The sequence below is a fragment of the Sus scrofa genome, chromosome 2 (genome assembly GCF_054392235.1).
Source record: "Sus scrofa isolate SSC_HxYL_T2T_F1_AM1 chromosome 2, Sscrofa_HxYL_maternal_Yorkshire_Landrace_v2.0, whole genome shotgun sequence".
Classification (NCBI taxonomy): Eukaryota; Metazoa; Chordata; class Mammalia; order Artiodactyla; family Suidae; genus Sus; species Sus scrofa.
Window position 1 is genome coordinate 119,010,536 of NC_139384.1, and position 27,734 is coordinate 119,038,269.

Sequence of the window (27,734 nt, forward strand, 5' to 3'; positions counted from 1 at the left end):
AATGACATTTTTCCAATCACACCATATCTTGCCTCAATTATAACTCTAGGTATAGACTTCCTTTAGACTTACTTTCTCAATCAATATCCAAACAATTTGACTGAAGTGAAGATTCACTTGCAATTAAATATTTTTTTTAAAAAAGTCTGACAATAATTTTGAGCCCTTGTTTGTGTCTTAACTCTCTTCCTCACTTCATTCCCACTAAATGAAACATTATAATTAATTCCTGTTTTCTTTCTCACTTGAGTAAAAATATTTCTCCTATAGTTTTAGTTAATTATAGTTATTGTTGGCACTCCTGATGAAAAACAGTCCCTGACCAAAATAAGGCATCTCTTCCTCACTAAATGAGAATTTGGAAGTAGAGAAAAGGAACCACTTTATTTCGTTCTTGTTGAAATCTTCTAGTGATTTCTCTAGGGTCTTTTCCTTAAGATTAAATGTGAAGAGCCCTGTTATGGTTAAGTCATGCACCCAGGTTTGAAATTATATTTTTTCTCAATTTTGTCTAGTTCTGTTAGTCCTTATGCACACAGATGAATGAATGCCCTTTTAAATGCTTTTTAATAGTTTCATATGTGGAGTTCCCGTCATGGCTCAGTGGTTAACAAATCCGACTAAGAACCATGAGGTTTGGGGTTCGATCCCTGGCCTTGCTTAGTGGGTTAAGGATCTGGCGTTGTCATGAGCTGTGGTGTAGGTCACAGACGCGGCTCAGATCCCCTGTTGCTGTGGTTCTGGCGTAGGCCAGTGGCTACTGCTCCGATTGTACCCCTAGCCTGGGGACCTCCATATGCCTCAGGTGTGGCCCTAGAAAAGACAAAAAAATAAAAATAGTTTCATATGAAAGCAGCATTGATCACTAACAATCTTTCCTGGAAAGGTGTAATTCGTTAATCCTCTTAATGATTTATTGAAACAATTTTAATTTAATTTAATTTTTTTCTGAAAGTAGTAACTTTTTTCTAACTGTATGGTGCAATATGAGGCTGCACATTTACCTTTATTTATAATGAATGCAAGGATTTTTCTGAAATAATCCTATCATTTGACATCTGAATTTAGAGCAGCTGACACTTGGAGTTGTGACCGGCTTGTGAGGAGTTTGTATTTAATTTTCAAATTAAAACTGTAAGTCTACAACATTAGTCATATACTGAATTACTTCTACAAACAATGTTAGTCACATACTGAATTTCTTCTAAAAAAAAAAAAAGGCTGAGGAATCTGAACTTAAATTTTTAACTTATCTATAATTGAAAATATTAAATTTCAGTTAGAACCTAAATATATTTTATTACACAATTTTTTTAAGGACTTGGAATGTTCCTTAATTGGGGATTAGAAAATAATCATCCTTGCTATTGATGACTGAAGTCTGGCCCAAGTTCCTTTCCTGTGAATAGAGAAAATGGCCTGGGATGAGCCAGTCCAGTTCTAGAAGTCTGATTCTCTTACAGCAATGGACAGGGAAGGAGGAAAACATCAATATTCATTCCATCTCCATATACCACTAGCCCTCTATGACTGCCTTGATAACTGATCATTTACTTTTATTTTTTTTTTATTTTTTATTTTCATCTTTTCTAGGGCTGCACCCACGACATATGGAGGTTCCCAGGCTAGGGGTCTCGTTTGCCCTTAAAGGGAACAGCCTCTAAGTGCCTAATAATGAAAAAGACGATGATACTGGAAGCAAAAATATCAATTAGGGTTCACAGAAGAAAATGTGAACTCAGTTGTCCTTTAACTATTTTAGAATTTGTAGTTAACACAGAAACTTAGATCCTGAAAGCTTTGAGGTCTTTCTTGGCTAGGTAATCTTTATAAATGTGCAATCACATTTTAAAATGAAATTTGAAATAAATTCACTATAATTTCTCTGAATGTTTTTGCCATCCACAAAATAGTTCTTTGCATCGATTCAGAACCGAAAGAGCCAGGTTGCTCGCAGTGTTCACCCTCATGTATTTCTTTATATATCACCTTTACTGTTTTGAAAATTCACCTAAAGTGTATAAATATGGTCTAGATATTTACACTGCTTTTGCTTCTTGAAAATTCCCAACCAAAAAGGATTTTTAGATGTAACAATGTAGTTTGTTAACCTATGAGTCAGTGCTTTTTGCAGACTTTCAAGTGTTTCAAGTTAGGGCTGTGATAACTGGGATTATTCACAGCCAGATTAAAGTTCTCTATCCAATATCTCTAATATTTTAAGAAATCCACATTTGATCCCAGAACAGTATGTTTATTTGAGCCACTGAATATTTTCTATCAGAATTAGTTATCTCTGCATCTTCATGAGCACCTAGTTTCCAGTACCTATTGGTGGACCATTGTATAGAAAAGTTCCAGAAAACAAGACATTTGTTTATTGTCTGTAATGAAAATTATTAACCTTTACTGAGACTCTTCACAGTGTCTTCAGCATAGTGCTAGGAGTCAAAAGAGGTAGTATAAGTGAACCTTAAGTTTATACATGTGTTTAAATGCTAGTTGACAACATAAGCAAGTGGAGACTGGAGCATAGAGTTCAGTTGAGTGCATTTATGAGGCCATCAAAGCGAGCTTTGCCCTATGCAGGAGGATCCCTACCCTCATGAAATCCCATCTAGTTGCAGTGGTGCTGGGCTCTGAGAAGCTGATAAAAGCAGTTAAATATCGATATTGTTATGAGGTTCAGGGTTCCCTTGGAGCCCATCTAGAATCTTCAGGAGCTGCTGAATGAGTATAGAATGACCACTGAACTGTAACTGAGATGAGAATCAATTATGTACAACCTGAGAGTCAAACAACTTTTGAATAATGTAAAACATCTTTGGGGAATCCATATATATATATATATCTGATTATAATACTTACACTGTTTCCTGAGTTCACTTTGAAAAACACAGTTTTAATCATGTCACCCCATGCTTGAAAACTTTCAGAGACTTCCAGTCTCCTGTAGCGACAATTTGTGTCCTTTTCTCCTCTGATGACAAGCGTGATAGATGATGAATATTGTTGGTCTGAAAAGCCCATTCATATCCACTGCTGTGCCCAGAACTGTTTGCAAATGTAGGCATGCCAGCTGTAACCCTGCCCCTCTTCTCTCCACCTCAAGAAGACATAGCAAAACACATGAGTGAGAATGATAGTCACACGTGCTCGAACATATTTCAGAAGTAAATTATTCCCAAGCTGTGTGCTTTACTGCTGCTAATAAAGTACTTGCAGCATACCTCGAAATTCAACATAATGTAGATCCAGACCCCACAGGTCAGAACTGCATTCATTCATGGTTAAATCCATGCATTTAACATGTATTTTCTAGTTTAAACTAGATTATCAGGGTCTGTTAATCCCACCTCTCACTCCCATACCCCCACCTGACATAGACCGATATCCTTAAAGATACGCAAATTACTTAAAGGTCTTGAAACATATTCTACAATTAGAAACATCCTCACTTTCCATCTTTCCATGTTTCTGACTGAAGCATCTCTACTCACATATATATATATGATGAACCTTTCAGTGAGAACAAAGGTTTCTTGCCCTGGGAAACCTCTCAAGTCTGACCTTAATCCTCCCCTCTCCCAGCCAAACGTCAGGAAGGGTTATGGACCCTTGCCTGTGTTCCTGCACTACACTGTGTCGTATGTATTTGCTTTCCAGTTGTTTCTCATTTTATCCTAGAAGTTCCTCAACGCCTCAAATAATGTTTTATTTCTTTGTATTCTCAGAGCATAGAGCCTTACATAGACAGTATACTTAGGAAATAGCTGTTGAAGATTTTTTCAGCAAAGATTGTAGGCAAAACTGTTCTAGGCATCCTGTTGATTGTGCTATGTTTTGTTGGTTTTTATTTTAAAAAATTAAATGTGCAAAGGCAAACGTATTTTGAGTGAGATACTCTTTCCTTTTGTGTAGTTGAGAGAATTGCTTTAAAGTGTTTATTTTCACCCTGGCCTCCTCTTAAGTTTTCAGAAGCTGATTATACAAGCCCCGTGCTTCCCTTTCTTCTCCAGTCTTTAATGCTTATCTTTGAGGACTTCACCGCATGTTGCCACATCCTCCAGAGGATGGGAAGGAGAAAGGGGACTCAAATTGCTGCTTTTGTACTTCTCAGCATCTCTGGTGAAGCATTTCAGAGGGAAATATTGACAGCGATACAAAGGATTTTACAGTATCTTCATAACTTTATCCCCTCAGTATAGCTACTCTGTACCTCTTCTTTATTTGTGAGCATTTTTATAAAAGGGAATACAACTGAACCTAGTATTCTCTAAGTATAAATATATTCTGATCAGAAGTGAGAATAATTTGTAAATCATTCGGTCACAGAGTTTCTGTCATTTTTCCTTTCTCATGTGAAATATAAACAGTGAAAGAGGTATCTCTCCATTTCCATTGTTACAGGAACACTCAAGTTAGTGAAAAGAGACTAATATTTTACATAGTTCCTTGTGCAAGGGATTATCAGTGATGGTTTAATGTAATTGAACATCTGCAATTTACGCAGAAGTTAGATATGAGAGAAAAATAGCCACACACACACACACACACACACACACAGGCTTATGCTATTTATTTACAACATTTAAAAGGTTTGTATTAAAATGATGCCATCCATGTTGCTGTATTTTCCAAAGATACTAATTTAAAGAAAGAATCTTGTCCAGAAGAAGGCAGCCTCACATTTGCTCCTTAATGACCTAAGGATGAGCTGGTTTTACAAGTCCTCTTATAAACAGGAAAAGAGTATGTAGTCCCCAAACAAGTTCACAGGCACTTACTTTATTTATAGCTCAGGAAGCTACTTGGCATGTGCATGTGGTAATATTTTATGTAGCGCATGGCTTGATTTTTTTTTTCTTTGCATCCAGTGACATTACTGCATGAATTCCTTACAATCATTGTGAATTTTCATGAGTTTATGCTAGCTCTATTTTACACTAAGTGTATTACGGATTTATCTTTTAGATTTCCATGTAGAAGAGGCACTGGATTGGCCCGGAGTATACTTGTTACCAGGCCAGGTTTCTGGGGTGGCTCTGGACCCTAAGAATAACCTGGTGATTTTCCACAGAGGTGACCATGTCTGGGATGGAAAGTAAGTAATAATTTTTCCTTCAAGGAATAAATGAAAATAAAAATAGCATGCATCACTTTTCAAAAAATTAAGAATAATGGGTGAGAGAACGATCAAGGTTCTTTTTGAACTTAATTTTCATGAGCAAACATATTTGTTCTTTTAACAAATGACGGTGGTAAGTAGAAGAGAGGAAGTCCTGTGCACTTGAGAACAATATAGTTTTGGATTCTGTTGTGGTGCAACAAGTTAAGGATCCAGTGTTGTTACTGAAGCAGCTTGCGTCCCTACTGTGGCACAGGTTCGATCCCTGACCTGGGAACTTCTGGGGTGCGGCTAGGAAAAAAAAAAAAAAAACAAGATAGTTTCACAAATTGGTTTATGGAAAGAAAGCAGTAACTGCCTCTGATTCTGCCTACTTCTGCTCCCTTCTCCTTGAAGCTGCCTTCACAGTCCTAAGGAATAACATTAAAGGCAGTTAAAGTTGTACATGGCTGAGGCATTTCAAGACTTCAGAGAAAGTGCATCATGATAAATGATCAACTCAGAAAAGTTATTAGCTAGCTACAAGGAAGCATTTTGTTATTTTCATATACTTGGTACAGAACTGTTCTAAGGCCATTAGACTCTGCCTTTAAAAGCCTGCTCCCTGGCAGTGATAACAGTTAGCCTTCCTTCCAGGGTTGTGGTTGGAGCAGTTTGGCTACCACATGTTTAGAAATAATCAGTGCCTCAGCCTTCACATTTTATTACTCAGATGTGCTCTTTTCATGAGCACAGAAGACTTAAGAATAACACTGAGCCTAATATCCCTGCTCTTTTATTCTATATTCCACTATCTTCTGACAGGGATTTTTGGTAAAAAATACCTAACGTTTATTGAGTTTTACTGTGCTCCAGTGACTGCTCTAAATGTTTACATAAATTATCTCAAAACAGTTAGGTACTGTTATTATCACTGTCGTTCATATTTGCATTCACAGATGAAGAAACCAAGAGAAGGTAAGTGTTCTGCCACAAATTTCACAATTAGCAAGCCAGGCTTCTGTTGCTTTCCATCTGACTCCAGACTTGGCCCACCTATGTTGTGGTACTTACTGCAGTTTTTTTTTTACTTTCTTTTTCTTTTCTTTCTTTCTTTCCTTTTCTTTTCTTTTCTTTTTTTTTTTTTTTTTTGCGGCACCCCTGGCCACAGCAGCCACCCAAGCAGGGCTGTAATGAAAATGCTGGATCCTTAACCCATTGTGCCAAAAGAGAACTCCCTACTTACTGCCTTTTAGAGGATTGTGAACATATGTACATGATTTTATTTTTAAAAGCTTATTCCAAAATTTAGCATGTTATCTTAATTCTCCCAAGTAACGAATATCCATTTATTCATTTATTTTATCACGAATTTGCATGTGGAGGTAATTTTAAAATAGCTTATGAATGAAATATAATGAATCTTCTCCTTTCAAGTGTACAGCTGTAGGGTCTCCTTTGGATAATTGAGAATCCGCATATACCATTCAATTGGTTTTTTTCCCTCCATTTTCAGAGATGCTGATTAAGTTTATGCTGAACTTGCTCTGTCACATATACATGTATGTAGTTTTCTTTGTGCAATTGAAGATGGAATTCAATCAGCATTTCAAAATAGATTGATAGCTTTGTTAGTTTAATTATCCTTTCCAGTTGTCGCACTAGAAAATGGAATCTGAGAAAGAGATCACTTCAGAGTTAAAGCAATCGAACTCAACATCCCTATTCATACATCTCTGTTACACCGTCTTAGTTATTATTGAACATCTAATGGTATTTTAACAAGTGCTTTCAAAAGCAAACTATTACTATTCACTGTAGCATATTCTTCATTTTAATGAATATTGTTACATTTTCTGCATGGATTTCTAGCTACATTTTACCAGATGAGAAAATTACAGCATCATTTTCTCCCATTGATACTGTTTCAGCTGGCTAAAGCTAAATTGGACAAAGTCCAAATTTTCCATTTTAATGTGATATTCATTCCAAGTAAACAGCAGAGGCTGGAATAGTTTAATAGAGAGGAAAAAAAAAAAAAAAAAGAGGATCAGTAAAGGCCAGCTTGAGGCAGATGACACAAGTCTATGTAACAAGAACCACATTAAGAACATTTTCTGTGACTTATATGGCAGTCCTAACTTGAAGAGCTGCTGTTTCATGGCATCTTGCTTTTATCTAGATAGTCAGTGTCATGTGTAAATAGATTCCAGTTTCATTGCCAAAGCCCCCGTGTGTTTACCCTGATAAATGGTATCGACAAAGGTGCATTGTTAAAAATGCGAGACTTCTTCAAAGCAGGCATGCTGATTTAGCCCATTAAATCTGTTTCTTCTTTCTTCTTCATCTGTATCTTTTGGATGTAAGAATATGTGTTACTGTCTTCCTTTGCTTCTCTTGTATTGTCTGTTGGCCTCTAGCAGCCTTTACAGTTCATGGTTATAAGAAAGTTCTCTTATGGCACTTTGATTTCTGCTTTTAACCATTCTCTTCTTTCTTATTCAGGAAAAGAATTAGAAGTGGATTACTCTGTTAGTTATTGTTTAGGAAAATAGATTTGGATGTGTTGGCCCTGCTCGTTGAAGGACATGCATAACTATCTTTGCTACATTCATAAGTCCATTATATAAAATAGACAAAGTAGATAGTTTTTCTTCTCCCTCACTGAATATCCAACTATTGTACAAAATAAAATAAAAAAAAAAAAGACAGCACCTTTCTGAGGAATTTATGATGTGCTGGTGAGAGACAATGGAAATTAAAGTTTGGATGAAAATTGCATTCTTGTTGCTACTACTTTTTGGACAGAGGAGTAAAAAATCCTGTATTAATTTTCCTTGGGATCTTTCCTATCCTAATACTTCTCATGTTCATAAAATTATAAGTTCTATAAGGCCAGAGCTTGTTTTAAATCAGATCTTAGCCATTTATATCCCCTAATTTTTAGGAGTTGATCATTCTTTATCATAGAATGCTTAGAGTTAATAATAGCTCTTAATTAATACTCTCTACTCGAAACTCTTTGGGTATCATCACATCAACTGTTTTTATAAGCATTACTTTTCGTTCCTACCTTATAGCCTTGATCAGCTCTATTCTTCTACTCAGTCTTGCTCAATAAGCATGGCCACAAAGATAATAGTAATAGTAATAATGATGATAAAACACTTACCCTCCTGAAAAATGACTGTCACTCCCTTTCTCACTTTGATTTCCATTTTCCTCCCTATTTGTCCCTTACTTTATTATGGCTACTTTTAGACCCTTCTAGGTGAAATAGGAAATGCCTATTACCAGCAGGGTGTTATGAAACTTTAAAGAGTCTCTTGTCTGCCCTGGGGTTAGGGCATCGTGGCAGCTAGAGCTCTGTAAAATTTAAATGCCTTCCAGCAGGAGTCGGGGAGCTCCTGCCTCAATAAAGGCTGTTCCTGGGTGTCTGTCTTCAAATCACTACCATTGTAAAAAGGCTTGCTTTCTGGCATTTTTTTTTTTATTTATCTCAGCTATAGTTGAGGTGCTGCTCTGCAGGCCTCACATCACATACCCTCTTAAAGTAAACCTTGGGTTTTAGCCCTAATTTCTGTGCTAAAGGTTGTTTCTATTATATCACTTGTCATTCTTCACCTAGAGTTGAAAGAGATTTTGGAAGTTGTATTATTTGGAATTCTTTTTGTAACCAATAAGAGAGGAAACCCAACACAATCTGGCTTAGAAAATAAGAAATTTATTACTTAGTATAAATAAAAACTTTAAGGGAATGGTAACCTAAACAACATCCTCAGGATCTATTTAACACCTTTGCTCTGGTTGGCTCTATTCTTAGGCCCTGATTAGTCTCCTTCCCCACTTGCATCTTCAGAATTGCAGAAGAGATGGTCAGTGTTCTTGGTAGGTCAGCAGGAGATCCTTAAATTAAGTCTTTTAGCATTCTTTGACATAACTTTAGGTCATGTCACCTCCATCCCTGAACCAATCATTATGGGCAGAGGAATAAAATCCATTCTTTGGCTTAGCCTACGTTTTTTGCTCTATCCCTGGAATGTGACAGTAGAGTTGACATTGTCAAAAGCAAGTGGACTGAGCCTAAGCTAAAGAAAAATTGATATTTCATTAGTACAAAACAGGGCCGTAGACATTGGCCTTCCAGAATAGCAAGTGTCCACCACAGAGGTCATCTCCAACTTCCTGCCTAATGCAGACATCACTATCCAAACTCTTCCAGTCATCTGGTGCTTGAACTCCATTAATGCCAAGAAATTTCTGAAATTCCCTAGATATGACATACTTTCCAATTATGGGACTCATCTGATATCATAAAGTTATTATGTTAAATTCAAATCTGAATCCTGTAACTTCACCTTCATGAGAGCCGAATACAAAATGAATTTACTTCCATTTATTCATGTCAGTTATTTGCATATTTGAAAGAAGTCTTATCTTCTCCAGACTAAATATCCTCAAGGCCCTTAGCCACTCTTCAGGCTGACATGATACTTTCATCTGAAGGCACTCTGGTATATCAGTCCTTTAAAGCATTTGGTTAAATGGCCACAACAACTCATATATCTGATTAGCAATGCAGTTACTTTCCTTTACTTATATTCTAGATATCTATTAGTATAAAAGGATTGCGTTCACTTTTTTTCTTTGTCTTAAAGTTGTAATCTAGGAGTTCCCGTCATGGCGCAGTAGTTAACGAATCCGACTAGGAACCATGAGGTTGCGGGTTCGATCCCTGCCCTTGCTCAGTGGGTTAGAGATCCTGTGTTGCCGTGAGCTGTGGTGTAGGTTGCAGACGTGGCGGCTCGGATCCCGCGTTGCTGTGGCTCTGGCGTAGGCCAGTGGCTACAGCTCCGATTCAACCCCTAGCCTGGGAACCTCCATATGCCGCGGGAGCGGCCCAAAGAAATAGCAAAAAGACAAATAAATAAATAAATAAATAAATAAATAAATAAATAAAGTTGTAATCTAATAGAATCTTCAAGTATATATTTCACAAAATTGTGCTAAAGCTTTACTGGAAATTTATACGTATGTGGTGTTTTTGAAATACTGAATTCAGGATTTTATTCCAGTTACATTTCACTGTATTAGATTTAACATTGCTTCAATTTAAAGATGTTATTTTATTCTTAATTAACCAGAGAATGAGCGCTCCCTCCCAAACTGGTATTAGATCTGTTTGATGAGCATGACTATTCATATCTTTATACATGTTTATAAAAGTTGTCTAGGTGAATGATTGGTTTAGCAAGTTTCGTACATAGAGATGTGGTCTCCTGAGAATCTTCTCCCATTTTCCTCCCAAATAGCTCACAAACTTCAACAGTGTTTTATGAAATTTTGCCAATATCTATTGTTTCAGAAAACTATCTGCTTCCTAAACTTTTGTAAAAATCATTTCAAGATTTGCCTGACTGGAGTTCCCATCATGGCCTAGTGGAAACAAATGTGACTAGTATTCATGAGGTTGCAGGTTCAAACCCTGGCCTCACTCAGTGGGTTAAGGATCCGGTATGGCCATGAGCTGTGGTGTAGGTTGCAAATGTGGCTTGGATCTGGCGTTGTTGTGGCCGTGATGTAGGCCGGCAGCTACAGGTCCAATTCAACCCCTCGCCTGGGGACTTACATATGCCACAGGTGTGGCCCTACAAAGAAAAAAAAATATTTTCCTGACTAGTGTTCTGGAGTCTCAGTTAAGATATATCTGCTTGAGGTTCTGTTTCAGTATCTGTAAATTCTTTCATACCTTGAGAATTGAGTGGTATCTTACTTAGTACCTTCATCTGAGAGAAAATTGTAAGGAGTTCTACAAATAGAATGTTTCCATATTTTACTCTTCTCTCTCATATTGCCGTTTCCCATTTTATTCTAGCTCTTTTCTTCCTGTCCTATGCCACTTTCTCTGATTCTCCTTGGCTATGTAACTATTCTTCCATCTCTTATACAAATTAAATTCGATAACTGGTGGGGAGATTTTCCAGGCCAATGATGTCAATTCTAGTAAGAGAAAAGCACATTTAAAAAGATTTTTGTAAAGTATAGTTGGTTTGCAATGTTGTTCCACTTTCTACTGTACAACAGAGTGACTCCATTATTCATGTATGTATACACACATTCTTTTTTATATTCTTTTCCATCATGGTCTATCCCAAGAGATTGAATATGGTTCCCTGTGCTATAGAGCAGGACTTTGTTGCTTATCCATTCTAAATGTAAACATTTAGTTCACATCTATTAATAGTTTACATCTATTAATCCCAGACTCCCAGTCCATCCACTTTTTTAAGACAGGAGACCTGGGTTTGAATCTTCATTACCATTTCCTAGCCTCGAGACCTATATCAAGACATTTGAACTCCCTTTCTCTGTTTCTTAGTCCAAAAAATGAGGGTGTTAGAATGTGTCTCATCCTGTGGAGTAACATAAAGATCTTCATTAAGTGACTCATCCGAAGTGGCCTTACTGACCAAACAGAGCCTGGTGCTGTGATATTCGGTTCTTTGTCCTTTTCATCCCTACTGGAGATGTCTCTAGTGATAGGTCCACCTTGGCACTAAACAGTCATGCTGGTTTCTTTGTCTGTCCATCTCTTTTCCTCCTCATAGGGAATATTTGCAATGTGTATATATTCAGAAGTGTTTTTAACATAGTATTAAATTATATTCCATTTAAAGTCTTTAGCTTTTGTATGGTATATCTTTGCTTTCTTAGCATTGAGGGTACATTTCCACTTTTCTCACTTGAAAACCTATGGTTCTTTCTCCAGCCTCTTTAATTTATATAATTACAACATTATATTTTACTTCTCTCTTCAGTTGCTATTATTTATTTTGCATTCCCTTAATTTTGATTGATGGCACAGAAGTTTATTTTCTCCCTATTCTAGTTCTTTTGTATGTGAATATAAAAAGCATTTCTTTTTAGCCTTATCTAAACTGTTTGATTAGCTGCTAATGTGCAAAATCATTAATGGGGAATTCAAACTGCTAAAATAAAGAACTGATGAATTCCAGCCCACAGGCTGCAGTTCAGTCTTTTCCACTGAGTGCTTTTTCAGAGAAGCAAACAGAAATCAGCAGCGCTCCAGGCACTATGTGAAATGTGCAGGGTATTATTATATCCTGTAAAAAGTTAAATGTGGTTGAAATAAAGACCTCTCTGCAGCATATAATGCGGGGTGACTGCTTTAGAACACTAAATAAGCAGTTTGCTATAGCAACGGTGTATCCAGCTCTATAATCTGACATCCATTTATGAACTATTCAAGGGTTACTTTTGTTTGAATTACAAGAGAGTTTATAAATTACTTTATTTGGCAGATTTAATTGTGGGGCGTGCATGTGTGTGTGATTTTTCTCATTTAAGAAAAAAGATCAATTCCTTACACTTTCCCCCTGTAACTGCTAGGGGCCAGCTGTTACTTGCGTGAAGCTCCAGCTATCCCAACTGAAAGGATTAGCACTTGTCACCCAATCCACTGAGTGATTGATGCTGCCCGTTTAAATGTATAGACATCTGTTAAGGAGTATCACAAAAGATTTTCAATCAAACAGTTGGGCCTATTGTGCTATGGTTAGTTCCTTGAAAGTAATAATCTTCCTAAGAATTCTAAAATGTTATTATTTGTTATTTGCATTAATGAAGCAAATTAACATATTTAAATGATGCTAATATATGTAGAATGTTATCTTTGGTTTTTGTTTTGCTATGTTTTTATGCTTTGTGCTTTTTTTTCCTCTGTTTTAGAGATGGTGGTTAAATGAATAGATTCTCTAATCAGTTAATTCGAGAGAACTTGCCTAATCGCTGAGATTGTTAATGGATACAGGGGAAGTGTAGTAATACTATGAAGAATAATCATAGAGCTGAATACCATAGGAAAAATGGTTGGTCTAAAGCATCAAATAAAATTCCATCTGTACATGCTAAAAACGTGGGAGTAATTTGTGATAGCAAAAAAACCCTAAAAATCAAACCGTATTATTAGTTGTTATACTGTAATAAGATACTAAGAAAATATCTTGATAAGTCAAGAGATATGATATTTTCTGCGTATCTAGTTTTTTATTATAAAAATTTGATTATTTTCTCTACAGTTTATTTTTTAACTTATTTTTCTTTGGGCTCTTTAATTTGCTATTTCACAAATTATTACAATATCACCAAAAATGGATAATAAGATAAAAATAAAAATTAGTTAATTTTTCTATTTTTTTACCACTGCCTCCATTAGAAATTTGACAATTCTAGATTATGAGTATAGATGCCTACACACAGTTTGGGTTTGTGACAGCAAAACGTCAACAACTTGATATATTTTTTCAGTATTCATGAGCAGTGCAGAACAGTACCATTGATAAAAAGATGTTTTGCACTTACCTATGCATCAGCTACAACATTTCATTCCATCTGATTACCATAAGAACTGTGGGTTATTTATATTTCTTGCTTGACATAGCTTGTCTTCTTGGAAGTCAAGCCCAACATTGCAGGTCCTTGACTTTGAGCTGCCATTGAGTAATTTAAGCTAGAGTTAACATTTTAAAATATTTAAGTGTCTGGAGAAATAAGCTGGAGCTATAAAAATCATTATTTAAGTTAGAGGAATTCAACATATCCCCCTGAAGGTGGGGTTGAGAAGATCTACTTTCTCCTCATCAATAAACTGTAGGAATGTTATTGCCTAAAATAGTAGGACCAGAGATTTAAGACTAATGGTGAATATGTAAGTCATTGGCAAGACAGACCAAAATGTACTACAACCTGTTGCTTGGGGAAATCAAGTGAACAAGTATGTCGGGCTTCCTGTATGGTTTGACATTTTGCAAATAGGAGGAGGTCTGATAGGCTCCAGTTTTGTCAGGATATACAATAGACAATTGGCTGCCACTATTATTAGCTATCAGTAGTGGGTCAGAACACTGTCTGCAATTCAAGTGGCTATCACTTGGTAAGAATTATGAGGACCCAGCTTTCCATATTACTAACTCTTAGGTGGGGGTGGGGTGGAGAAGGAATACATTAGTATATTTTATGCCCAAGCAAATAAACTGCAAGAATAAATGAAAATTTTAGGAAATACAAAATGTAAAGGAAAAGATAAATATGATCACTGTACTTTATCAATATCACTATCCTGTTTATGATATTGTACTACAGTTGTGCAGAATGCTACCATTGAGAAAACTGTGTTAAATGTACACAGAATCACTCTGTATTATTTCTTGCAACTGCATATGAATCTACATTTATCTCAAAATTTTATCTTAAAAAAGGGGAAACAAATTTTAACTGCCTAAAGTCAGAGAAAACATAATCCTCACTTTTTTTCTTTTATAATGATTTTTATTTTTTCCATTATAGCTGGTTTACAGTGTTCTGTCAATTTTCTACTGTATAGCAAGGTGACCCAGTTACATATACATGTACACATTCTTTTTTCTTATATTATCATGCTCCACCATGAGTAACTAGATATAGTTCCCAGTGCTATACAGCAGGATCTCATTGCTTATGCATTCTAAAGGCAATAGTTTACATCTGTTAACCCCAAATTCCCAATCCATCCCACTCCCTCCTCCTCCCCCTTGGCAACCATAAGTCTGTTCTCCATGTCCATGATTTTCTTTTCTGTGGAAAGATTCATTTGAATTCAAACATTATTTAAATTGCCATTATGCCATTACAAATCTTGAAATGTTTCTGAATAATGAGGAATATAACTTAATCCTTAAAGGGGTAATAAATGATGAGACTTCATCCTATTACATATGAATGTGAAACTGGAACATACTGTGAGGCTTAGATGTGCTGACCTTAATTTATCCAATATCATAGACAAATTGGGGAAAATATACATCATTGATGGTTGAATCCAGTACCTTTGTTTTTCGGAGAATGGTCATGATGTTTCAGTAAAGAAAGTCATATCAAAAATAGAGTTTCAGAAATAGGAGGAACTCTTTGGTGTTTCATAGTACTAAGAAAGAGTCACTTCATGTTTGCCCTTTATTAGTGTCCTCTGATTTAGTAATACCTTGCATATTCTTACAATGGTTCTATCTAATAAGATTTTATATTTAAATTTAATAATGATCCCATGACTATCTTATAAATTCTGCTTTGTTAGTGATGTTACTTACATTTCATAAACTTAAATATTTTTTCTAGCTACTGCCATGTGGTTTTAACTACATATAATAGCATTGTAAGCTGTGTTACTTAAGTTTTAGGTTGACAAAGCTGAATCAATATTTTTTATTCAATTGAATGCATCATTAATAAGAACTACTTCAGGGACTCATATTAGCTTTCAGGAAAAATATACCCAAAAGACTGTAACAGTCAGGAAGCTCAAATAATTGTGTGATGTGTATATATGTGTGTGTGTGTGTGTATTTTTTTTTTTTTTTGTCTTTTTGCCATTTCTTGGGCCGCTTCCCCGGCATATGGAGGTTCCCATGCTAGGGGTCGAATCCGAGCTGTAGCTGCCAGCCTACGCCAGAGCCACAGCAATGCGGGATCCAAGCCGCGTCTGCAACCTACACCACAGCTCACGGCAACCCACTGAGCAAGGCCAGGGATCGAACCCGCAACCTCATGGTTCCCAGTCGGATTCGTTAACCACTGCGCCACGACAAGAACTCCCTATTTTTTTTTAAATTATTTATTTATTTATTTATTTATTTATTGCTTTTTTAGGGCCACATCCATGGCATATGGAAGTTCCCTGGCTAGGGGTCAAATTGGAGCTGAGCAAGGCCAAGAATCAAACCTGCATCTTCATGGATGCTAGTCAGATTTGTTAACTGCTGGGCCACAATGCGAACTCCATGATGTATATTTTTTAAAGCAAGAGAATGTAATTTTGAAATTTTTGTTCTCCTACTACAACTCTACATAAGTTCTGTAAAACTATCAGCCAACTAATCAGTAGGTCTGTGACAGATCTGAGCAGCCTATCACCTTCCAAATTCCAAATGTTTCTTCATAAATAAAGTTATCATATTCTTCTTTTGCTTATACAGTTTAACCACAAATTATTCATATTTTTTACAGCTTTATCTGATTCTATAAAAGAAATTATATTTTACAGAAGTATTCATTGATCATCCCTTGACTTGATCTGGCAGAATATGTATATTTTATGCCCCACCACCCCACACATATATGGCTCAACTGTGTGCTAATCAGCTCTTGGTTTTTGAAAAGTTGAGTCAGTCTCTTGTTGCTTCATGCTTCTCTGCTACATAAGCTTAGATTATAAGAGTTTATCTTTGTTGTTTATCTCAGATAATTTCCAAAACAGGAATTTAATGTACAATGTCTGTGATAATTGTCAATTTAAAGAAAGATGTTACTAATAACTCAGATTGAAATATATACATATAAACATATGTGCTTATAATATTTTATAATAACCTGGGAGGCACAGAGGTAAAAAGCAGAAATTGTCCTATTCATTTTAGTGTTTATATCAGTTATTACATAGTTGTCTGGTTATTTATTTTAAATGATTTTTATTTTTTCCCTTATAGCTGGTTTCCAGTGTTCTGTCAATTTTCTACTGTACAGCAAGGTGACCCAGTCACACATACATATATACATTCTTTTTCTCACATTATCCTCCATCATATAGTTGTCTGTTTTGTACTTTCGTAAAAACTATCATATGGAAGAAGTTTTATGTCTCTAAGCACATTTTCAAGTATCTGTTGCTTTATATATTTGAAATATTCTGAACATTCTGTTCTGTATCCTTATAGTATGTATTTGCACGTTGAATTTCTGGCAAGAAAAATAGCAAACCTGTTTTTGATCACTGTCCTTCCTACCATCATTTATGCTTTCCTTATCATTACACACAGAAAGTTAAAATAAGTTATTCTTTCCTTTTTTTTTTTTTTTGGCCACACCCACAACATGGGTTCCCAGGCCAGGGATCAAACCTGCACACAGTAACTACCTGAGCTGCAGCAGTGACAACACTGGATCCTTAACCCACTGAGCTACAAGAGAACTCCAAGCTATGCTTTCTTTTGTAATTTGAAAGAAAACAACCATTGAGTTAAAAAATTTTGAGGAGCTTTTGAAAGAATTAGTTTTTTTAAGAGTTCTAGGTAGTCAAACCCTCCTATGAATATGACTCAGCTTGGGATCTTCTGAAACTGTGGATTCAGATTTGGTGGGTCTGAGAACTTGTATCTCCAGGCAGTTGCCATGCTGCTCCTCCACCTACCATTCCCTAGTTCTCCAGGCTAATGGGCTATCATGATCTTAGATACTAAAATGTAAAGGGCAAAGAGTGATGTCAGATGCATCTGAGCTTTTCTCTTAATTCTGTATTTAGAATCTCAAGTGAGGAGTTCCCATTGTGGCACAGCAGAAACGAATCTGCATAGGAAACATGAGGTTGCAGGTTCAATCCCTGGCCTTGCTCAGTCAGTGAGTTGCCATGAGCTATGGTGTAGGTTGCAGATGCGACTTGGATCTGGCATTGCTGTGGCTGTGGCATAGGCCAGAGGCTACAGCTCTGATTGGACCCCTAGTCTGGGAACTTCCATATGCCACAGGTGCAGACCTAAAAAGACAAAAAAAAAAAAAAAAAAGAATCTCAAGTACATGGCCTGCATTTCTCAAGATCACTGATATGTCTGATTGGTTTATTTTCCATTCTAATGCTTTTTTTTTTTTAGCTCTTTTGACAGCAAGTTTGTTTACCAGCAAAGAGGACTCGGGCCAATTGAAGAAGACACTATTCTTGTCATAGATCCAAATAGCGCTGCAGTGCTCCAGTCCAGTGGGAAAAATCTGTGAGTTAAATTATTTATATTGTTATTAAGGCTTGGACTACGTATGTTTGTATAAAGTGTATCATACAGCAGAGGTGAGAGAGCACAGCTTAAGAAAGCAGAGGACTAAATCAGGCCCTCCCATCTCTCATTTTCTAAAGAGGCTGTTCTAAACCTTGACTGAATATTAGAATCACCTGAGAAGCTTTCAAAAAATTAGATTCAGATTTAGTCTGGGATGGAGCCCAGGTATCAAAATTGTACTTTTAAAGCTCCCCAGGTGGTGCTAATGGATAGTCCAGCATCAAATATAATTGGGGCACATGGCTAATGAAGTGAGTTGCCACTCAGCTAGATCTGAAGATTAAAAAAATTCTTGGGCTGAAAAATTACATAACCAAATTCATCAATGAATCATCATTAAGAAAAAAGTATTCTCTCTTCTCATCTCAAAGTGAAGACTAAACAAATGTCATTTTCAGCTTTCCATAGCATGCATTGGTAGTTTGGCTTTGAAAGTCATTCATTATTTGGTCTTATTCCTAGATGGCATTTTGTGGCCAAAATAAAGTTGGCTGCTATTCATGATCATTGAAAGAAAGGGGCACCTGCTTACAGAGTGTCTGCAACCATTGTAACCTGGCAGCTTCATGAACTGTACCCCACTCCATCTGCTTAGGTGAAGGGAAAGCCAGCTTCTTTGAAGGGCAGGGAGCCATCTACTTTGAATGCAGCTGCTAATGGAGATGGTAATAATTAGCTTTTATAGGATTCTAAGATGGTGAGTCAGGGGCCAAATCCTAATAGCAGCCCCAGAACTTATTGTGTTTGAACCTGTCTGTTTTGTGCTCTACCTATTAATCAGAAGCATTCCCATTCCAGGAAGGAATTAAAGGGGAAGGCAAAGCAACTGCTGCTAAATCAACTTGGTCAACAGTGGAGTGTCTTTGTTGAAAGCAAATCATAACCCTCACATTCAGTCATTGAAAGAAAGATCTAGTTCAGTTTATTAGACAAGATCAGGGTGTTACATTCCTGGCTCATGAAAAAAAAAAAAAAATGTGGTGCCAACATCATGTGAAGGTTAGAAGCTGATAAACGTAGCTTGAGGATTGTCAGCTTAGACCACAACCATATTAGGATGTTGTCCATGTGTTTGTTACCTCTGTCTCAGTTCTTTAAGCCTGTGAGTCTCTGTCCACGTTAGTTTACAGTTGTCTCACCCAGGTCATCCCAATTGGTTTGTTAAATAGATTAATCTTCTCTAATGATTATCTGGCACTTCACTTTGCTTAGCTGATCACAGCCCATGTCTGTTGAAGTTGTTTCCTTTAGGTTTTACTGTCCTTAATAGACACTCTTAAATCTTTTTTGTCATATATTTAATATTTTATATTTGTGCAGCATTATATTACCTTGCAGCATATTTAAACTTTTCAAACCATACAAGTCCATTTATATTGCTCTAGACAATTTATTTTATATACATTTCTTTATGATCTTAAACTTTTTTTAAATTGATGCTATTTATGTTTTTTAATATGCTATACTTCATAATAAATATTTGTAATTGATACATAGGCATCATTTTAAATGATTAAATACCACTTAAGGTTTTCACCAGGAGATCTCCATTAAAATAGGTATTTTCATTGAGCAATTCATTTTGGTTTTTTCTGTGGCAATACAGGTATATATACTTTTATCAATTTATAAATTTATATTGCCTTTAGAGATTAACTAGCAAAAAAATTTCCTCTCGTGTGTGCTTTGGGAGTAATTGTATAATTAAAACAATTATTTTTATTTTGCAGGTTTTACTTGCCACATGGCTTGAGTATAGATAAAGATGGAAATTATTGGGTCACAGATGTGGCTCTTCATCAGGTAATCTTCTCTTTGGCAGTTATTCAAATAGAAGTTAATGGAGTTATGCTTACCACATGCTCTGGAATTGTCTGGGTCTTTGTCTGTGACCCAGTAAGTTTATAACAACAACGACAACAACAAAATGAAACAGCCATATCTGAAATAGTTCTTTTAGAAATCAGTGTTAGGAAAAACTAATATGCAAATGATTAAGTCATCCTTCTCTTGTGGTGCTGGCAGGAATCTTAGGGCCAGATATGAAGCTTCACTCTATCAACCATATTTTCCATATTTGCTTTTCTTTCCTCTGTCCCCAGGTTAGGGTTTTTTTTTTATCATTTTATGTGTTTTATATATTTTTCATAAGCCACTTTGATCTTCTATAAATTGAGGCAAGGTCTCTAGTATATACATGTTTATATATAAAACAGCAAATGTTTATTCTTTTTAAAGGAAGTTTTATATTTCCATCACAGAATAGTCATATTGTCTTTTCCTCAAAAGATAAGCTCATGTTTAAAACCTGTTCCATGAATAGGTGGGAGAGAACTAGGAAAACTAAGAGAAAAAACTAGAACTCAGAAAGCATAGATTTGAGTCTTCAAACATTATCTCAGTGAACATGTATTTGCTCTTGCGTTGCCTGGAGAGCATTATACTATTAGCTAAGGAGGACAGAAAGGAAGCGCAGCAGGGGTGGATGGAGCAGGATATCCATTCAGTAGTCTCCACTCACCATTAATGACCTGGATGACCTTGAGCAGGTCACTTAATCTCTATAGGCCTCATTTATCAAATGAAGGAATCAGACCAGATGATTTCTATATTCCCATCCAGGTCTAAAAAGTATCTCTTTTTAAAATGCATCTGGGAGTTTACACTCTAATTGCCTATGAAAGCAGCCTTAGGTAGGTGTGTGTCAGTAGTAACCATGCAGATTGGGTAAGTGTTTGTTCTTTTTTTAAAAGGTGTTCAAATTAGATCCAGACAGTAAAGAAGCCCCTCTGTTAATCCTGGGACAGAGCATGCAACCAGGCAGTGACCAGAATCACTTCTGTCAACCCACTGACGTGGCTGTGGATCCAGACACTGGAACCATCTATGTATCAGATGGTTACTGCAATAGTCGGATTGTGCAGTTTTCACCAAGTGGAAAGTACATCACACAGTGGGGAGAAGGTACTCACTGAAACTTTTGATCTCTGATTATAATTCTTAGTCAACAGGAGTGCCAGTTATGGTGCAGTGGAAACAATCTGACTAGTATCCATGAGGATGCAGGTTCGATCCCTGGTCTCACTCAGTGGGTTAAGGATCCAGCATTGCTGTGAGCTGTGATGTAGGTTGCAGACGTGGCTCAGATTCCCTGTTACTGTGGCTGTGGTGTAGGCGAGCAGCTATAGCTCCAGTTCGACCCCTAGCCTGGAAACTTTCATATGCCAAGTGTGTGGCCCTACAAAGCAAAAAAAAAAAAAAAAAAAAAAAGTTCTTAGCCGACATAACTAGGAATAGGAGATTGGCCACCCTTCACATTTATTACAATGTAATTGTCCACTGAAGTGAGGAAGACCAGACCTCTCCATGCATCCATTTAGCTACACACACACACACACACACACACACACACACAGAATCTTAATAGAGGGAAAAAGATTGCTTCTACCAAAAAACTTTAAAATTTGTCCAGTGTAATGTGTTTGTGGGTAAAACATACGAATTGCTTTACCTTCTTTTTCCTCTGGTTCCAGATAGTTAGTTAACGGTTTACTATCATGAATCTTGAAAATAAGAAAACTTTAGAGTAAAACTTTGGGTGATTTTACAAATTGTGAATCTGAGATTTTTCTTTTGTTCTGTAGAGTCTACTGGGGACAGCCCTAAACCAGGCCAGTTCAGTGTTCCTCACAGTTTGGCCCTTGTGCCTCATTTGGGCCAATTATGTGTGGCAGACAGGGAAAACGGTCGGATCCAGTGTTTTAAAACTGACACCAAAGAATTTGTGCGAGAGATTAAGCATGCATTGTTCGGAAGAAATGTATTTGCAATTTCATATGTATCAGGTATTTCATATTTTTTTCTTATATTTTTCATACTACACTCTATTCTTACAAAGTATTTGTCTTGTCTTAATATGCTTTTATTATAATTTTTTATTAAGGGATTGGGGATGCCTTATATAGCAAGTCATAGAGTATTTAAAATAGTGCATTGTAAATCATTTTCAACTCAAGTGACAGCGTTCTTTATATGGAAATAATGAAGAACTCAAAAAGTTTAGCAACTGTTTGTAATGGATTAAAAAAACTGTTCCCAAACACTGATTTTTGTTTTTCCTTAATTATGATCGTTTTCTCTAGTTATTAAATGATTAATATTATGTGTTCACACATCATCAACAGATGGTGTATGTTGGTAAAATCAGTATTCAAAATACTTCTGCTTCACATTTTTTTAAAGAGTGGTTGCCTATTTTTTTTAACTTGTTTTCTTTCTTTTTTAAGATAAGTATGTAAAGTAAGTGAGGCTTTTGTGTAAATGCAAAGAGAAATGACCAGTGAAATCTGGAATTTTTTTTTTCATTTTCAAAATAGATTTTCTTGACTTAAAATCAGAAAAATAACCCAAACTTACAGAATAAGATTCATTTAGTTCATATTAAAAAATAAATTAGCATAGATTTATCTCATCAATACTATAACTAAAAATATATTTTTAGAATTTACATACAATTTTTACAATATATTTCATAAATATATCTATACCTATATTAAAGTATCGTTGACTATATAGTTATCACTATAATATTTATATTTCCTTTGCTATTAAAGTTACATGTGGCTACCATCTTCTCAGGCAACCCCCCAGTTTATTTAGGACGTGGACTAAAGGGACTCAAGTGACTGAAATAGGACCAAGTTTTTGCCTTCCCTAAGGAATAAGTAGTAAAAGACTCTTATTAAACCCTTATTAATGTCAATGAAAGATAAGTTCTCATGTTTTTAATCTGATTTCAAGAGTAAGTTTGGAAAAACCATTTATTTAACAAAGAGAGTGATCTAGTTTATAGTGAATAAAAATAAATATGAGAAGAAAAATATCAGGAGAAAAAAATGAGAGGAAATCTGGTTCAGAAGAGAATCTAAGCAAAAAACAAAGTATTTTATTGTTGGAATTCTCTCTACAATGTTGCACAATAGTAATTGATATTGATAGTGTTGATATTTTTTTTCTTGGTCTGAGATGCCAAAGATCCCTAGTCTGAAATCTTTAAAGAAATGAAAAAACCTTCATTACTCATTTAGTATTAGATATTTTATATTATTTTCCAATTTATTGTTTTAATTACTTGAAACATAATATTCAATCATCTGAATAGTTATTGAACCAAAATATCAGTTTCTGTTGTTTTGGATAAACACTGCCATACCAAGAAATACAACTTTACTACAAAGAGTATTCATGGAATTAATTTTAAAATATGGTGTAATTTTTTAATTAGGAAAAATATATCTTTGATAATCTGATATATGTATCTCACATTTTCAAATGTTGTTTAGAATTAGATCTATCTTCTATTTACAGTACAGCTTTACTTTCTTTGCACATTTTTCTCTGTATCTACTTGTAGCTATAGTAGCTATTACATATTTTTAAAAGATCTCATTCTCCAAAATGATTGGCTTCAGTAACCTGACTCTTCCCAAACCTATTGAGAATAGCTGTGATAATCTATGTATCTATTTCCCTACCTGTGTCATCTCCTCTAAATCTATATTTTCCTGATTTCTACTGACTAGGACAGGCCTTGCAGTTCCTGTTTTTCCTGTTGTATGGCCGTTTGCCCTCTAACCTGTTTGCCCCGATCTTAATACTCAGGAAGAATGTATATGTATTTTATTTTTTACTTTGATGGCCCATTGGAGGGACCAGGTTGACCCTACATTTTTTGTTTGTGTGACGTACATGCATGTGTTTCAAAGCCAGTCTGAAGCAAAAATAAATAAATTAATTAATTATATTAAGTTAAAGGGAGTTCCCATCATGGCTTAGTGCCAATGAACCCGACTAGTATCCATGAGGATGCAGGTTCAATTCCTGGCCTCACTGAGTGGGTTAAGGAGCTGGCGTTGCCGTGGTCTGTGGTGTAGGTCACAGACGTGGCTCGGATCCCGCGTTGGCTGTGGCTGTGGTGTAGACTGTCAGCTACAGCTCCAATTCATGCTTAGCCTGGAAATGGAATTCTATATGCCCTGGGTGCAGCCCTAAAAGGCAATAAATAAATTAATTAATTAATTAATTAATGCAAGCCAGTCTGATATATATTTTAAAGAAAGGCTAACTGGATATGTTGTCACAGGTTTGCTCTTTGCTGTGAACGGAAAGCCTTACTTTGAGGACCAAGAACCTGTACAAGGATTTGTGATGAACTTTTCCAATGGGGAAATTATAGACGTCTTCAAGCCAGTACGCAAGGTACTCACATACGTTAACCGTGTATCAGTTTTCATGAGAATAAAACTAAAATATGAATCTTAGCATTCAATTTGTACTTGAATGATTTTATTTAAACTTTGTGGAGATGTGGTAACTTTCTGGGCTAGGTATTGATAGGAGTTCATAGCTGTATACTATGTTTTATTTATAATAAATGTCCTTGTCTGTTCCTAGATGAATTTCTTTGGATGCAAATTAACACTGTGTGCAATTCTAAGATTCTTAGTAGACTTTGCACACAATAGCAGTTTTAAGTTTACTATTGTGAGAATATCTAAAAACGAAGTCTTTTCCTGGCTTCATCCAAGTAGAGGAGATACCACAATATGTTAAACTGTGCTTTTTATAGTTCTCTTAGATTCAACAGAAATCTTGTTTGCTTTTTGTATGCTATAACTACACTGAACAACAAAACTTGCAAATAACGCTTCCTGGAATGTGTTCAAGTTCTGGAGACTTGGTTTAAGTAAAAGACTAAAGTTTACTTTGGGCTTTACAATGATGTACCACTGTTTATTCTACCAGTGCTTTTTACAAATACAGTGACAGCAGTGCAGCCCTCTGTCCTATACAGTGATAGTGGTGCATGCCTATAGCCCTCTATCCCCTCAGTTTTCTGTCTCTGCAATGTGATTGCCAGAATGATCAGAATGTTCACATACAGTGCCTGAATGTGCTTGTGGTACCTCAATTTTAGAAAATTCAGGCTGCTAAAATGCTGCAGAGTTATTTTTCAAAATATGTAAAGACTTATCAGTTTTAATGGATCAAAATGCTAATATCATAAGGCACTGGCTAAACTATATCTCTTATACTCAAATTTTTATAGACTTTTCAAAGACACCAGATGTAATTGCTTAAAAACAAACAAACAAACAAAAAAACCTTTGGGAGTTCCTGTTCTGGCTCGGCAGATTAAGGACCTGATGTCTCTGTGAGGATTCAGGTTCGATCCCTGGCCTCACTCAGTGGGTTAAGGATAAGGCGTTGCCACAAGCTGTGGTATATGTTGCAGATGTAGCTCAGATCAAGTGTTGCCATGGCTGTGGTGTAGGCCCCAGCGATAGCTCTGATCAACCCCTGGCCCAAGAACTTCCATATGTCATAGGTGCAGCCATAAAAAGGAAAACAAAACAAAACAAAACAAAACTGGCCTTAAAAAGAAAAAAAAAAAACTTTAAAATACCCTAATATTTTAGAAATATGTTCATTTGAATACTGATAGTCAATCTGGGATTTGTCAAAATTCATTCTATAGATAAGTTATTAAGTACTTGTTCTGTGTCAGGCATTATTTCGGATGCTAAAGATATGATGGTGAACAGAACAGGACACACCCTTTCCCTCAAATGGAGTTTTAACACAACTTACAGGATCCAAGGTGAACCAAACTGAATCTGAAGTAAAGATTCCAGTACAAATTTCTTTCTTTTTTTCTTTTCTTTCTTTTTTTTTTTTTTTTTTGAATTTCTATTGATATACAGCAAACAGGACTTTTCACAGTATTTCACCTGAAAAGCAATAAGCAAATATCCAATCATCATAGCCCTTCAGAAAGAAAGTCATTACATTGGCAGTAGATATTTTGCTTCAGTAGAGTTCAGATCCTTATTGATTATCTGATCCTAATTGTTTTGCCACTTGGAGCATCTTCATATCTATTGATAAAGTGAGATACTTCACTTCCTTTCCTCTCTTCATTTTGTATTAACACAGTGTTTGCTTGATTGTTCTTTTAATAAGAATGTACTGTGTCAATCAGGATATTTATTTTTAATTCACATATGCATCTAGATATCAATGCTAAGTGCTAAGCTAGAAGCTGGATTCTAAATGAGCCTTACTCTCATAAAAATGTGAGCAGCCCTGAATGAAAATTTCAAAAAGCCTTGTGTCTAAATATCAGTATTCATCAGACATTCAACAATGAATAAGTCACAATATATGGGTCAATATGGCAAACTTGAAAAGAGAGTCTAACTCCAAGATGAAATTTGCTTTTCCTTTCAATAAACAAGACTTGATATTACACCAAAATAGAGAAATGGGAGTTCCTGTCGTGGCGCAGTGGTTAACGAATCCGACTAGGAACCATGAGGTTGTGGGTTCGGTCCCTGCCCTTGCTCAGTGGGTTAATGATCCGGCGTTGCCGTGAGCTGTGGTGTAGGTTGCAGACGCGGCTCAGATCCCGCGTTGCTGTGGCTCTGGCATAGGCTGGTGGCTACAGCTCCGATTCAACCCCTAGCCTGGGAACCTCCATGTGCCGCGGGAGTGGCCCAAGAAATAGCAAAAAGACCAAAAAAAAAAAAAAAAAAAAAAAAAAAAAAAATAGAGAAATGTATTGTGTTGACTCAGTAAACTGAAATCCTGAAACTGAATCCATCCATAACTGAAATCTTATGAATCTCCCAGAATTTTTGTTTAATTAGATTGTCATTGCAAAAATTAAGTGTGCGTAAGGAGAGAGTAATATGTGTTGACTCCTGTGTTAAGAAGTGATTTTTCCTTGAAGTCAAAAGTCAAGTTTTACATAATATGTCTGTGCCACTGTTTGTGTTTGTCCTCTCCTGATCTCCTCATGTACTTCAGCGCTCCCTCTTCCATTGCATCTTTAGAAGTGTTTATGTCTGAATGTATGTTCTTCTTTCTTTATTTCTGTGCTGGGAAACTCAGACTGTAGGGCAATAAAGAAGATGATTCTATCAAAAGGTGTCCCAAAACTGTGAGGGCAAAAGATACATAGTTGCCCCCAATGTTCCTCCTCCCATAATCACAGCAAAGACTTACCCTCCCTGTCTTCTGCTTTTACACACACCCCTTTGGGATGGCTTTTTTTATCATTATTATTTTTGTCTTTTGTCTTTTTAGGGCCGCACATGTGGCAATATGGAGGTTCCCAGGCTAGGGGTCAATTTGGAGCTGGTGCTGCTGGCTTATGCCACAGCCATAGCAACGCAGTATCTGAGCTGTGTCTGTGACCTACACCACAGTTCATGGCAATGCCAGATCCTTAATCAACTGAACAAGGCCGGGGATCAAATCTGTGTCCTCATGGATACTAGTGGGGTTCCTTAACCACTGAGGCACGACAGGAATTCCCTGGGATGGCCTTTTGGTTTTTGTTTTTTGTTTTTTGTTTTTTTGTTTTTTGTTTTTGTCTTAGTTCTTCTGCAAGGCCACTCATGTGGAAAAGGAAAGGAATAATCCCCACCACAAAGAGAGAGAGAAAAAGAGAGAGAGAGAAAGGAAGGAAGAAGAAAGAAAGGAAAGAAAGAGGAAGAAAGAAGGGAATAATAAACCCAATTTCATGTTACTTCTCCACCTTAACAATGGAGATTAAAATTACTGTATTTGACAGTTTTGAGGTTAAGATTCACACAAGTGAAATTACTTATTCAAAACTACACAGTAAGTAGCACACCTGCATCTTAAATGCAGGTCTTTTTGACCCTGAAATATGTTTAACTTTT

The 27,734-nt window shown here is 36.1% G+C and overlaps 1 protein-coding gene across 12 annotated transcripts in view; it reads left to right on the forward strand.

Annotated features, from left to right (window-relative positions):
* PAM (peptidylglycine alpha-amidating monooxygenase) overlaps positions 1-27,734 on the forward strand; it is a 156,731-nt gene that overhangs the window by 116,645 nt on the left and 12,352 nt on the right. For all 12 annotated transcript variants that reach the window (XM_021084551.2, XM_021084556.2, XM_021084559.2 and 9 more), the window contains 6 exons: positions 4,975-5,104; positions 17,806-17,922; positions 19,716-19,788; positions 20,739-20,949; positions 21,630-21,830; positions 24,128-24,243. In XM_021084551.2, coding sequence (XP_020940210.2) covers positions 4,975-5,104; positions 17,806-17,922; positions 19,716-19,788; positions 20,739-20,949; positions 21,630-21,830; positions 24,128-24,243 — 848 coding nt within the window. The remainder of the gene's footprint in view (positions 1-4,974; positions 5,105-17,805; positions 17,923-19,715; positions 19,789-20,738; positions 20,950-21,629; positions 21,831-24,127; positions 24,244-27,734) is intronic.